This window comes from Panulirus ornatus, chromosome 3 (genome assembly GCF_036320965.1).
Source record: "Panulirus ornatus isolate Po-2019 chromosome 3, ASM3632096v1, whole genome shotgun sequence".
Lineage (NCBI taxonomy): Eukaryota > Metazoa > Arthropoda > Malacostraca > Decapoda > Palinuridae > Panulirus > Panulirus ornatus.
Window position 1 is genome coordinate 21,749,190 of NC_092226.1, and position 14,093 is coordinate 21,763,282.

General features: G+C 40.2%; 1 protein-coding gene across 1 annotated transcript in view; it reads left to right on the forward strand.

Annotated features, from left to right (window-relative positions):
• Window positions 1–14,093, forward strand: part of HPS4 (Hermansky-Pudlak syndrome 4 protein) — a 244,267-nt gene that overhangs the window by 186,376 nt on the left and 43,798 nt on the right. Inside the window, exons 6-8 of the mRNA XM_071685274.1 lie at window positions 1,752–1,846; window positions 4,156–4,225; window positions 4,639–4,752. Of these exons, the coding sequence (XP_071541375.1) occupies window positions 1,752–1,846; window positions 4,156–4,225; window positions 4,639–4,752 (279 nt within the window). The remainder of the gene's footprint in view (window positions 1–1,751; window positions 1,847–4,155; window positions 4,226–4,638; window positions 4,753–14,093) is intronic.

A 14,093-nucleotide genomic window follows, 5' to 3' on the forward strand; every position in this document is an offset into this window, starting at 1 on the left:
GAGAGAGGGTCAAGTATGTAGTCTGCGAGGGATGAGAGGGTCTGAGAAGTGATTCATTTGATGTTTGTTGATGATACAGCACTGGTGGGGGATTCGAGTGACAATCTGCAGAAGTTGGTGGATAAGTTTAGAAGAGTGTGTGAAAGGAGGTTGTTGAGAATGAATGTGAATGAAAGCAAGGTTATGAGATTTAGGAGGGTTGAGGGACAGGTAAGCTGGGGTATGAGTTTAAATGGAGAAAACTTGGAGGGGGGAACTGAGGTGTTTTTGATACTAGGGGTGCACAGGACAGTGAATGGAACTATTGAAGCACAAGTGTGTCAGATGATGGGTGAGGGGGGGTAAAGGTTTTGGGTTTGCTAAAGAATGTGAGGAAGAGAGAATGTTATTTTGGAGGGCATAAATAGGTATATGTGACAGTATATAGTAATCCCATCAGTATTATATGGATGCAAGGCATGGGCTATAGATAAGGCTGTATGAGGGAAGGTGGATGTGTTGGAAATGAAGTGTTTGAGGACAGTATGAAGTGTGAGGTGGTTCAATCGAGTAGGTAATGAAAGAGTAAGAGATGTGTGGTAATAAAGAATGTGGTTGACAGAGATGTAGAGGATGTGCTGAAATGGTGTGGTCATATTAAGAGAATCAGTGAGGAATGTTTGATAAAGAGGATGAATGAGTAAGAAATTGAGGGAACAAGAACAGGGAGACCAAATTGGAGATGTAAGGATGGAGTAAAAAAGGTTTTGAGCTATTCGGGCTTGAATATGCAGGAGGATGAAAAGCATGCAAGGGGTAGAGTGAATAGGAATGATGGGATGTGTCAAAATGCTATCATTTGACTGAAACATTTCACATTAAATGTCTGGGGTAAACCATAGAAAATTTTGTGGGGCGTGGTTGTGGATAGAGAGCTGTGGCTTCAGTGCATTGCACATGACAGCTGGAGAATGGATGTGAGTGGATGTGGCCTTTCTTCATCTGTTCCTGGTGCTACCTCACTAATGCAGGAAATGGCGATCAAGTTTAATAAAAAAAAAGATAATGATTATCTATTATCCTAAAGGAAATTGGTATGATCTGAAATGTATTTTAGGCATCTTCCTCGACCACTGATGTCATTCAGATACTCTCCTCATATTACTGTTTTAGCTAAAGAGTATTTGACATGTATATTTTACTGTTCTCTGTTATGATTCTCCTTCAGTTATTCCTTGTTGATAGTCACTTCCTCTTTTGCCTGATCTTCTCTGGTGGTCACTTTCCTTCAACCAATCTTTTTCTGTTGTCTCTCATCATTGTCTGATCCTCTTCATTCATCTTTCTCCCCAACCTGATTTTCCCCTGCCAGGCACCTAGTCCTCTTCTTTGATTTTTCCCACCATATCCTCCCTTTAGTATCTATCTGGCATGTCATCATTCTATGTGGTCAATTCCTTCCCTTGCCCTGATCCTCCCTTGCAGTCCCAACCCTCATCAGGTCATCAAATGTTGGTGCTCTTCCATCATCAAGTCTCTTTCCATCTTGTTCTAGTTTTTAGTTCATTTACTTCAATTTGTTTTCCTCTGTAACTCTTTTCCAGTACTTGCTTTTCCTGTGGTCTGTCTTCCTAGCCTGGTCATCATCTTTTGTATCTACTCTCAATTGTTCCTCTAGTGTGGACCTTTTCCTTCACCTGGTCCTCACCCATGATCCTCACTCATCCTCCTCTTGCCCATGTCACTTAGATTTGACTTCGGACTCCTTGCAGAGCGGGGGCGGCGTTTTCCTGAGGGCACAGCAGCTAGTGGAGGTGTGCCAGCAGCAGCCAGGGGTCCTGGCAGGTGTCACTATGCATAAAGACAGGTGAGTGAAAGTATCTCCTGAAGGATCACTTTCCTCTGAAGGAGATTTCTTGGATTGAAACAGGAATTTGAGAGATATTTCTTTTTATTTCATTTAATTGTGTCATGTATCTCTTATTTGCTTTGTGAATTTTCTTTGGGATCATCTGGCAAGCCTTCATATTAAATGATAATTGCATGCTGTAACTCATCTTTTTTGGATGCCTTGTCATTCAGCAGTATGTTCAGTGAGATTCTGTGTAGTTGATTTTCGTGATATGCAAACAAGAATCCCAGAATACATGTAAGGTGATCCAGTGGTTCCAGGATGCATATTAGGTGATCCATCTGGCCCAGCATGCTGATTAGATGATCCAGCAGTGTCTAGATAGACGTGAAGAAACAGCATTACCACCAGCTGGTATTTAAAAGGTATAAGAGAGCTAGAAATAACTATAGTAGAATAACATAGGTGAAAAGAGAAAAGTTTGAAAGAATATTGTGGATGATATTGAAGATTATCACAGAACTTTTCCATTCAATCATCAGAAGCAGTGTCAATAAAAGAGGGAAGAGTTGTAGAGGATTATGTAAAGATATGTTAGGTTCTGAATGACATGTGTGAAAGTGTTTTCATAATGTGCTCCAAAATCGCTGAGATGAAATGGGAAAGAGGTCTTTGAAACACTGAAATTTATTTGAAAAGACAGATGCACTGCTAAAGGGCATTGACTTTTATAAGGCTCACATTCTCATGAAGTTTCTCCTTATGAAGTGCACAAATTGACTCAGTAGGCTGCTTGAAATATTCAAGATGCCACTGCAGGGAGGTGAAGCACAAAGGGAGAAGAGAGCAATTATTACACCTGCCTTTAAGAAAGGAGACCAGGAAGTTTAGAAAAGCATAAACAGTTATAAGATAGTTGAAAAAGTTCATGAAATGGGACCTCATAAGTGCTGAACTCGTATCTGTACTGTGCAAATGGGCAATTACCCCACTGCACTAGATCCCCAAAGTTGCCTTAAGTAAAGCACATAATTTTCTGAAGAAAGTGCAGTTGAACAAGAGCAATGGAGTATGGAGTCTGCCTTATCTAACATTAGTCACCGTCCCTGCATAGTAATAGTCTTCAGAATATGAGGTTTGAAAAATGTCTTTATTCTTTACACAGTAAACATAATTATGCTAATGTACAAATTATATTCATATGCAAGTCTTCACAAGGAACATTGTAGGAGTTAGAAGTCTTCATGTATGTTATCATGACCCAGACTTTGGGTAATGTCGAGGGAGTCTTTTAGGCTTTTTTTTTTTTTTTTTTAAGTTTTCATGCTTCTCTTACTCCAGAGTAGTAAATAAGTTTCAAGATTCAGTTTGTGAGAAGGACCTGGGAGTCAGCATTGTCCCAGATATATCATTGGGAGAATAATAAAGGAGATACACTGCCATCTGGCAAATATCAAAATAGCTTTCAAGTATATAAATAAGAAAATATTTTATCAAGCTGTTTAGATCACACATAAGACCAAAACTAGAATATACTTCTTAGGTTTGGTCTCCTCACTTAAAGAATCACAAAGAGCTAATAGAGAAGCTCCAGGGGAAGGCAAGAAAGATTGTACAAGAACTAAGAGAGGTAAGTTACATAGAAAGGATAAAGACTTGAAATTTGCCCACCCTGAAAGAGAGATGAGTAAGGGATAACCTGATAACAGCCTTTAAATTTCAAAACAAATCAGTGACATGGACAGTGAGCAGTTCTTCAAGAGATGTAGAGATAGAGCCACCAGAGGACATCAAGTGAAATTAAGCAAGACTTTTTAGAAAAGATGTAAAGAATTACTTTTATAATATGAGAGTGATGGATGAATGGAATAGAATGAATAAGGACATGATTAAAGCAGACGCAGACAGCATATATGAATTTAGGAAGGTGCATGTTAGTAGAGAATATTCAAGAGATGGGGCCCATCAAGTGTAAAACTCCTTCCTCATATGGCACAAATAGGTTATTGAATAGGCAAATTACACTATGTTTAGAGGAAAATTATATTTAATTGCTCATAGTTAAACTTAGGCCCATCTTAGTTTTAACCTGTAAGAGTACTTCTAAGCTGGAATCAGAAGTAAGTCTGTGATCATATTCGGGAAGAAGAGTATTACAGAAAAATGGTGTATGTGCCCTAATATGGATTAGTCCTTGTAAGAAATTATGTGTAAGTGCTGAAACACCAGTTGGTACTGCATCTCATGTGTGATGTGTGTGTAAGTTTATCATGACCAGGGCTTCTGAAGCTGTCCATCGTACTGATTGGTCTTGTCCTCCACAGGGTACTCAATTCTCAGATGAACAGTGACCTGACACACATCCTTGCTTCTCTACCACTCCACAATCAGAAGGTAAGGATGGGAGCATAACAAAGAAAATAACTGGTAATGGAAGTAGAGAAAATATGTAACTTCAATCATAAGAAAATAGGAATCAGAGCAGTAGTCAAATAAAGAAAATGGGATTTATACCAAGAAAAGACTGGAAATTATGATTTGCACTTACTGTTAAATAGATGCTCTAGGAAAAGTGTGGCAAAATTTCATACACTTACTAATGTGTGTGATTTTGAAAATACCTTCTTGTGGGCAGCAGGTGTTTTTGAATAGAGTGAGTTTCTTAGTTCAAGTATTTTGTAATATAGTTAGACAATAGATCTCATTCTCATTTGATACAGAATACAGAGATGAAATTCATTTTATAAAACTCATGCATTTTTTAAAATTTTATGTAGAGAAACTAAAATGATCATTGACCTCTTCAGAGCGGAGTGCTGGAGGAGCGGCACATGGATTACCAACTCCCTGCTGGAGTACAGCTGCTGAAGCTTCATGTTCCCAAGGAGACCCATTCCACACTCCGTGCCTATGTTCCCAAGGTGACCACACTCTTGTTACCCACTCCTCACTTTACTGTAGTTGAGCCATTTGATTGTTGTTTAGATTATCATCTATGTCAAATATGCCATAGCTGGCCTGTGGTGGAATGAATAAGAAAAACCCTGGGAACTGTAGGAAGTCAGGAGCAAGGACACATAAATATCATTGTGACTCAGCCCCAACTTGTTCACATTATTCAAAAGACATGCAGACTGAATGTAGACATTTACAACCTTGGCACCTGAATCTTATAACCGTATATTTAACAGCCCTTGCTTGTTAGTATTGTTTTAGGATATGTATGATGTATTAGCATCCAGTTTTTTCCTAAGCATTTAAGGTTTTTGTACCATTCACAGATGTTTTTATCCTCACAAAATGAGAGATAAACAGCATAAAAGTAAACTTATCCTTGTAATACTCACAAAGGGGCTACTGCTCAACTGTTACCTAATTTAAGATAGGACAATTTAGCTTTCATTTATGTCTTATATTTATTGTTCTGCTTTAAATATTGATTGAATTATTGTCATTTTGCTTTTATTCTTTTATCAACAAAGTAATCAATGAATTTGCCTGATTAGTAATTTTACAGATATTACACACACACACGCACACACACACACACACACACACATGGAAACAATTTGCACACTATTGCCACAGGCTGACCTTCACTGGGAACCAGTCACTTTTCCTGCATGCACCTACCCCTTACAGCCTTGATAAAAACTTCTCTGCTTCCAGCAGCTTACCTCCCATAACATATATTCACAAAACCTTCCACAAAGATTCATAAATGCCACATACAAATCCATCCATTTTTGTAAGTATTTCTCACACACATTCTTCAAAGCAGACACCTGATCCACACATCCCCTATCACTTCTGGAACCACACTGCTCCTCCCCAGGTCTGATTCTCTGTGCATGCCTTAACCCTTTCACTTGATACCCTCCCATATAATTTTCCAGGTATACTCAACAAATTTATGTCTCTGGAGGTAAAATTCTTTCTCCCCAACCTCAGGGATATATACTCTTTGCACATAGATGCACACACAACATTACAACACTTTATGACATCTGGTCCCAATTGGTGGATATGGCCAGCTTTCTGAATGTTGCAGGAATCTTGTAAAAATGTAAGGGACTCCTGAGGCATGGCATGTAGAATTTGTATACCTGTACAGCATTCTTTTATCCTGCTCAATTTCTATCATGATTATCTCGTTTTTTATTAACCAGCTTTATTACTTGAGTCTGTAGTTTCATTTTACCTTTCATTTAAGATTTTTTAGTTTACGGATTGCATTATTATTTATTTTATTATACTTTGTCGCTGTCTCCCCGTTAGTGAGGTAGGGCAAGGAAACAGACGAAAGAATGGCCCAACCCACCCACATACACGTCCACACACGCACATATACATACCTATACATCTCACCGTATACATATGTATACACACAGAGACATATACATATATACACATGTATATAATTCATACTGTCTGTCCTTCATTCATTCCCGTCGCCACCCTGCCACACACGAAATAACAACCCCCTCCCCCTGCATGTGCATGAGGTAGCGCTAGAAAAAGACATCGTGCTACATTCGTTCACACTCAGTCTCTAGCTGTCATGTATAATGCACCAAAACCACAGCTCCCTTTCCACATCCAGGCCCCACAGAACTTTCCATGGTTTACCCCAGACGCTTCACATGCCCTTGTTCAATCCACTGACAGCACGTCGACCCCGGTATACCACATCGATCCAATTCACTCTATTCCTTGCACGCCTTTAACCCTCCTGCATGTTCAGGCCCCGATCACTCAAAATCCTTTTCACTCCATCTTTCCACCTCCAATTTGGTCTCCCATTTCTCCTCGTTCCCTCCATCTCTGACACATATATCCTCTTTGTCAATCTTTCCTCACTCATTCTCTCCATGTGACCAAACCATTTTCAAAACACCCTCTTCTGTTCTCTCAACCACACTCTTTTTATTGCCACACATCTCTCTTACCCTTTCATTACTCACTCGATCAAACCACCTCACACCACATATTGTCCTCAAACATCTCATTTCCAGCACACCCACCCTCCTCCGTACAACTCTCTCTATAGCCCATGCCTTACAACCATGTATCATTGTTGATACCACTATTCCTTCAAACATACCCATTTTTGCTCTCCAAGATAACGTTCTCGACTTCCGCACATTCTTCAACGCTCCTAGAACTTTCGCCCCCTCCCCCACCCTATGATTCACTTCCACTTCCATGGTTCCATCCACTGCCAAATCCACTCCCAGATATCTAAAACACTTCACTTTCTCCAATTTTTTTCCATTCAAACTTACCTCCCAACTGACTTGTCCCTCAACCTTACTGTACCTAATAACCTTGTTCTTATTCACATTTACTCTCAGCTTTCTTCTTTCACACACTTTACCAAACTCAGTCAAACTCAAACTCAGTTTACGGATTGATTCATTCAAATTTTCAATGAACTTTTCGGCAGCCCCTTCATCTGTGCTTGCTGCTTCACCTGTGTCTTGATCATTGTCCAAGCTATATCTTTTAAAGCTATTGAACCATGAATTGCTGTGAAGTTCTCAATGTAATCCTCTCCTGCTTCCTCCTTCAAAGTCTCAAAGAGTTCTATCCTTCACCTGAATTGTTAGTAAGCTTAGTGGTACACGTTTTTTAATTTGGTCTTCTATCCATAGCATCAACAACTTTTCCATTTCATAGATGGGCCCTTGTCGTTGCTATGTTATTATTGTAGATTTCATACTTGCCAAACCTTTCACTGCTTCATGTATTGTTATTTTTTCCTTTAGAATTGTTGAGACTTACGAATGGGACAACTGTGGATCACATGCAATCAGGATGTAAAGATGTTTCATTGTGTCTGTTGAGCTTTATTTTGCACTGTACCTTCATATCAAACACAAGCACAGCGATGGTAGTAAATAACATGAATTTATTTAGAAACATTGCATCTTCCTCACTGAGAATCAGTTTGGAGGAAATTGATGGGCAAGTGTGTGAAGGATATAGCAGTATTTGCTTATCTTTTTGTTGAAATTAGTTGTCCACTCTACTCCTAATACACAGACACACTGTTGGTGGTGAATAACCTAGATATATTTAGAAATACTTCTGCTTTCACATTACTTGTGGGAAAGATATTTTAGGTGCATTTTCTTTGGAAATATTCTAGCTCTTTACTTATAATAAGTCCTCCATCGCCCCATGATCACATAAAGAGAAAATTAAGTACAGGCCTCCCTCCTCCTCTTGAAATCTCACTAAAATCAATATCAAAGTAGCTTACTTCTCGGCATGTCTCACGTCATTCTTTACTTTCCTCACAAACTGATACATAGCACAGGGTTTTCCAACAGTCATACATTTTCCACAGGATCACTGAATGTGTTTTAAGTGAAAGGGAACAGATGAAAGAATGGTTCAACCCACCCACATGCACATGTATATACATACATGTCCACACACGCACATATACGTACCTATACATTTCAACACATACATACATAATTCATACTTGCTCCCTGTATTCATTCCCGTTGACACCCTGCCACACATGAAATGACAACCCCCTCCCCCCGCATGCGCGCGAGGTAGCACCAGGAAAATACAACAAAGGCCACATTCGTTCACACTCAGTCTCTAGCTGCACCGAAACCACAGCTCCCTTTCCACATCCAGGTCCCACAAAACTTTCCTTGGTTTACTCCGGGCGCTTCACATGCCTTGGTTCAATCCATTGACAGCACGTTGACCCCGGTATACCACATCATTCCAATTCACTCTGCTCTTTGCACGCCTTTCACCCTCTTGCATGTTCAGGCCCTGATCACTCAAAATCTTTTTCACTCCATCTTTCCACCTCCAATTTGGTCTCCCACTTCTCCTCGTTCCCTCCATCTCTGACACATATATCCTCTTTGACAATCTTTCCTCACTCATTCTCTCCATGTGACCAAACCACTTCAAAACACCCTCTTCTGCTCTCTCAACCATACTCTTTTTATTACCACACATCTCTCTTTCCTTTTCATTATTTACTTGATCAAATTACCTCACACCACATATTGTCCTCAAACACCTCGTTTCCAATGCATCCACCCTCCTCCGTACAACCCTACCTATAGCCCATGCCTTGCAACCATATAGCATTGTTGGAACCACTATTCCCTCAAACATACCTTTTTTTGCTTTCCGAGATAACGTTCTCACCTCCCACACATTTTTCAACGCTACCAGGACCTTTGCCCCCTCCCCCACCCTGTGACTCACTTCCGCTTCCATGGTTCCATCTGCTGCCAAATCCACTTCCAGATATCTAAAACACTTCACTCTCTCCAGTTTTTCTCCATTCAAACATACCTCCCAAATGACTTGTCCCTCAACCCTACTGTACCTAATAACCTTGCTCTTATTTACATTTACTCTCAGCTTTCTTCTTTCACACACTTTACCTAACTCAGTCACCAGCTTCTACAGTTTCTCACCTGAATGAGTCATCAGTGCTCTATCATCAGCGAACAACAAGTGACTCACTTCCCAAGCCCTCTCATCCACAACAGACTACATACTTGCCCCTCTACCCAAAACTCTTGCATTCACCTCCCTAACAACCCCACCCATAAACAACTTAACCATGGAGACATCACGCACTCCTACTGCAAACCGACATTCACTGGGAACCAGTCACTTTCTTCTCTTTCTACTCGTACACATGCCTTACATCCTCAATAAAAACTTTTCACTGCTTGTAGCAACTTGCCTCCCACACCATATACTCATAATACTTTCCACAGAGCATCTCTATCAACTCTATCATATCCCTTCTCCAGATCCATAGATGCTACATACAAATCCATTTGTTTTTCTAAGTATTTCTCACATACATTCTTCAAAGCAAACACCTGATCTACACATCCTCTACCACTTCTGAAACCACACTGCTCTTCCCCAGTCTGATGTTCTGTACATGCCTTCACCCTCTCAATCAATACCCTCCCATACAATTTCCCAGGAATACTCAACAAACTTTTATCTCTGCAATTTGAACACTCACCTTCATCCCCTTTGCCTTTGTAAAATGGCACTATGCATGCATTCTGCCAATCCTCAGGCACCTCACCATGAGCCATACATACATTGGGTATCCTCACCAACCAGCCAACAGCACAGTCACCCCCTTTCTTGATAAATTCCACTGCAATACCATCCAAACCCGCTGCCTTGCCAGCTGTTATCTTCCGCAAAGCTCCCACTACCTCCCCTCTGTTTATCAAACCATTCTCCCTGACCCTTTCACTTTGCACACCACCTCGACCAAAACACCGTATATCTGCCACTCTATCATCTAACACATTCAACAAACCTTCAAAATACTCACTCCATCTCCTTCTCATATCACTACTACTTGTTATTACCTCCCCATTAGCCCCCTTCACCGATGTTCCCATTTGTTCTCTTGTCTTGCGCACTTTATTTACCTCCTTCCAAAACATCTTTTTATTCTCCCTAAAATTTAATGATACTCTCTCACCCCAATTCTCATTTGCCCTCTTTTTCACCTCTTGCACCTTTCTCTTGACTTCCTGCCTCTTTCTTTTATACATCTCCCTGTCATTTGCACTATTTCCCTGCAAAAATCGTCCAAATGCCTCTCTCTTCTCTTTCACTAATAATCTTACTTCTTCATCCCACCACTCACTACCCTTTCTAATTTGCCCACCTCCCACGCTTCTCATGCCACAAGCATCTTTTGCGCAAGCCATCACTGCTTCTGTAAATACATCCCATTCCTTCCCCACTCCCCTTACGTCTTTTGCTCTCGCCTTTCTCCATTCTACACTCAGTCTCTCCTGGTACTTCCTCACACAAGTCTCCTTCTCAAGCTCACTTACTCTCACTGCTCTCTTCACCCCAACATTTTCTCTTCTTTTCTGAAAACCTCTACAAATCTTCACCTTTGCCTCTACAAGACAATGATCAGACATCCCTCCAGTTGCACCTCTCAGCACATTAATATCCAAAAGTCTCTCTTTCACGCACTTATCAATTAACACGTAATCCAATAATGCTCACTGGCCATCTCTCCTACTTACATACGTATACTTATGTATATCTCTTTTTAAACCAGGTATTCCCAATCACCAGTCCTTTTTCAGCACACAAATCTACAAGCTCTTCACCATTTCCATTTACAACACTGAACACCCCATGTACACCAATTATTCCCTCACCTGCCACATTACTCACCTTTGCATTCAAATCACCCGTCACTATAACCCGGTCTCATGCATCAAAACTGCTCACACACTCAATCCGCTGCTCCCAAAACACTTGCCTCTCATGATCTTTCTTCTCATGCCCAGGTGCATAGGTGCCAATAATCACCCATCTCTCTCCATTCGCTTTCAGTTTTACCTATATCAATCTAGAGTTTACTTTCTTACAGTCTATCACATACTCCCACAACTCCTGTTTCAGGAGTACTGCTACTCCTTCCTTTGCTCTCGTCCTCTCACCAACCCGTGACTTTACTCCCAGAACATTCCCAAACCACTTTTCCCTTTTACCCTTGAGCTCCATTTCTCTCGGAGCCAAAACATCCAGGTTCCTTTCCTCAAACATATTACCTATCTATCCTTTTTTTCTCATCTTGGTTACATCCACACACATTTGAACACCCCAATCTGAGCCTTCGAGGAGGATGAGCACTCCCCGCGTGACTCCTTCTTCTGTTTCCCCTTCTAGAAAGTTAGAATATAAGGAGGGGAGGGTTTCTAGCCCCCTGCTCCCGTCCCCTTTAGTTGCCTTCTACGACACGTGGGGAATGCATGGGAAGTATTCTTTCTCGCCTATCCCCAGGGATATAATTGTTACACCGTGGAAAAGGTCAACAAGAAAGAGTATTTGTGAAGACAGTGTTAAAGGGGTTGGAGTAGTCGTAGATGAAAAGCTAGTATATTGATAGGGTAACATAACCTGGTCAAGTTATCATCATTGTAGTATAGAGATAAAACATTGATGAAGCTGTTCATTGCATTAAGAAAAATGAATACTGTATTTATGTTCATCTTCAAGACATGACAGAATTAACAAGCTGAAAAAAATTTAGAAACACTTTATAGGTGAATTAAGCTGATGGAACATTTAGATTATCATGAAAGTTAAATTAATTCAAACTCTGTAGCCTAAAAAGATACTGTGTATGCTAAAAAATGTAAAGCAAGAGATAAATGGTATCAGAAAATGTATAACCAGAGTAAAAGCGTCCCAGTAAGGAAGAAACAGATTGATTAAGTCTGTAATAGTACCTTAAAATTTACCGAGAAGACAGCAGACAAAAGATCTATAAGGGCCCAGAGAGAAATTGGAAAGGTCAATCAGTGTACTACAAGTTAGAATGGAAATCTATTTGAAATAAACATGGACACCTTTAAAAGAAACCTTGATTAATGGCTAGAAATAGTCCCAGGCAGGCCCAGAATGAACAGTTATACAATGTGCATGGTGGCAGTGAAAAACAGTATTGTTGATCAAGCTAGTGGCCTGTAGAGTGCTTAATGGCATAATCTTATCATAGGTACTTGTAAGTAGGTTGCTACACATTCCTGGATTCTGCAAATTCATTTGTCCCAAAATTCAGCTTGAAATCTCCCAGCTTTTCACTAAAGGAGGGACATGTCATAACATAACTATTCAGTGACAGACTAACACATCTTTTGGCACTGCAGTTAAACACATCCCCAGGCTGTGCAGATGAAAAAACCTCGAAGACTTTACCAAGTATTCATAGTGCATATCAGAATTGTTGCACAATCCATCTTAACTTTGTGATGCAGAAGGTAATGGTAAACATCACTTGGGGAAGGTGTAGCTACCCTCATTGAAATTAGTTCTAAATTGGTCTATATGAGTTTGTTGTAAAAAGAAAAATCTTTTCTCCCTGATTTCAGATTTTCTTTATCAAGGTTTTTAACTGGCCTATAGCTGTAGCATTACAATTACACCATTGATTTTCTGGCACTCTTGGTTCCAAAGCCTTGCTGGATTAAACATTTTGCCGGACCAACCGTGGTCACGTAATAATGATTCATCAACACACCTCTAACCTACTAATTATACATCTCCCATGTGTCTTAAGTATATCATGGATTGCTAGAAATTTAGAATAAACAAATATTAAATGTTTGAGCACCCTGAAATAGTAAGTCTGTCCTTAGATTGTTTGAATCCTGTGGGGTCTTCTTCGTCTTCTGTTGTAGTGTTTTTCTAGGTGTGCATCACCAGAACAATGCAGTTTCATCTACATTATACACCTGCTCAGGATCGAGGTGCTCATCAGCTATGAGTTTCGCAAATTCGTCCACATACTCGGCAGCTCCTTCATGGTTTGCAGACCACTCTTCTCCACGCACTTTATTCATGGAAATTCCATGACGCTTTTCGAATCTTTGAAGCCATCCTTCTCTATAGTCACGCTCATGTCGTAATTTAAGTTCTTTATGGAACAACTCAGCCTGGTCCATTATCATGGTACCTGACAAGTCCACTCCATCATTCCAATGCTGTCGAAACCATTCCATCATCGCTTGATCGTGCTCAGTACTCTTACCGTCTTTGATAGTTTTTGTAATTGTCATTTGCTTAGAATCGCTGTCTGCATAGAATTTCAATATTTTCTCACACAGCTAATGCACCGAAACTCTCATATGTCTTAGAAGCCATAGCTAGGATTAAATTTGAGCAAAATAAGCAAAGAATCTCACAGAATTGCAGTATCACCCCCAAGTGCAGTGTAAATAAGCAGGCCCTACACACAATGCCATCTGTGGCCGCCCAGTAAACTAGTCTGGTGGCTGCAGTAATTTCAAGTTCCCTCACGTAATTTTGTCTGGATTAAAGGAGGTGTCAAACCATCTGTTGCCGTAAATACGGTGGTGTACATGTATTATTGTGTGATAAGGGACAATTACTTTTCTAGGTAACTTTATCCACGTTGCATTATTTTCAAATTTTACAGTATCTAGATTAGTCTGGTAGTAAATATTATCATCAGTACCAATTGTCTCCAGATCCCAGACTTTGTGCACAGGTACACTGCTTCTGCTATCACATCAGTGACCATTGTTGGAGCTATCTCGGTACACATTCTTGCCACAATGGCATTTTAGATATTCCCCTGGACTTAAGGATCAGTCATTTGGAATAGAATGATAGATTAAGTAAGAACCTAAACTTTTGCATAGCTTAATGTTTGTTTTAGTAGTAGTGAGACCCAGTCCTAATA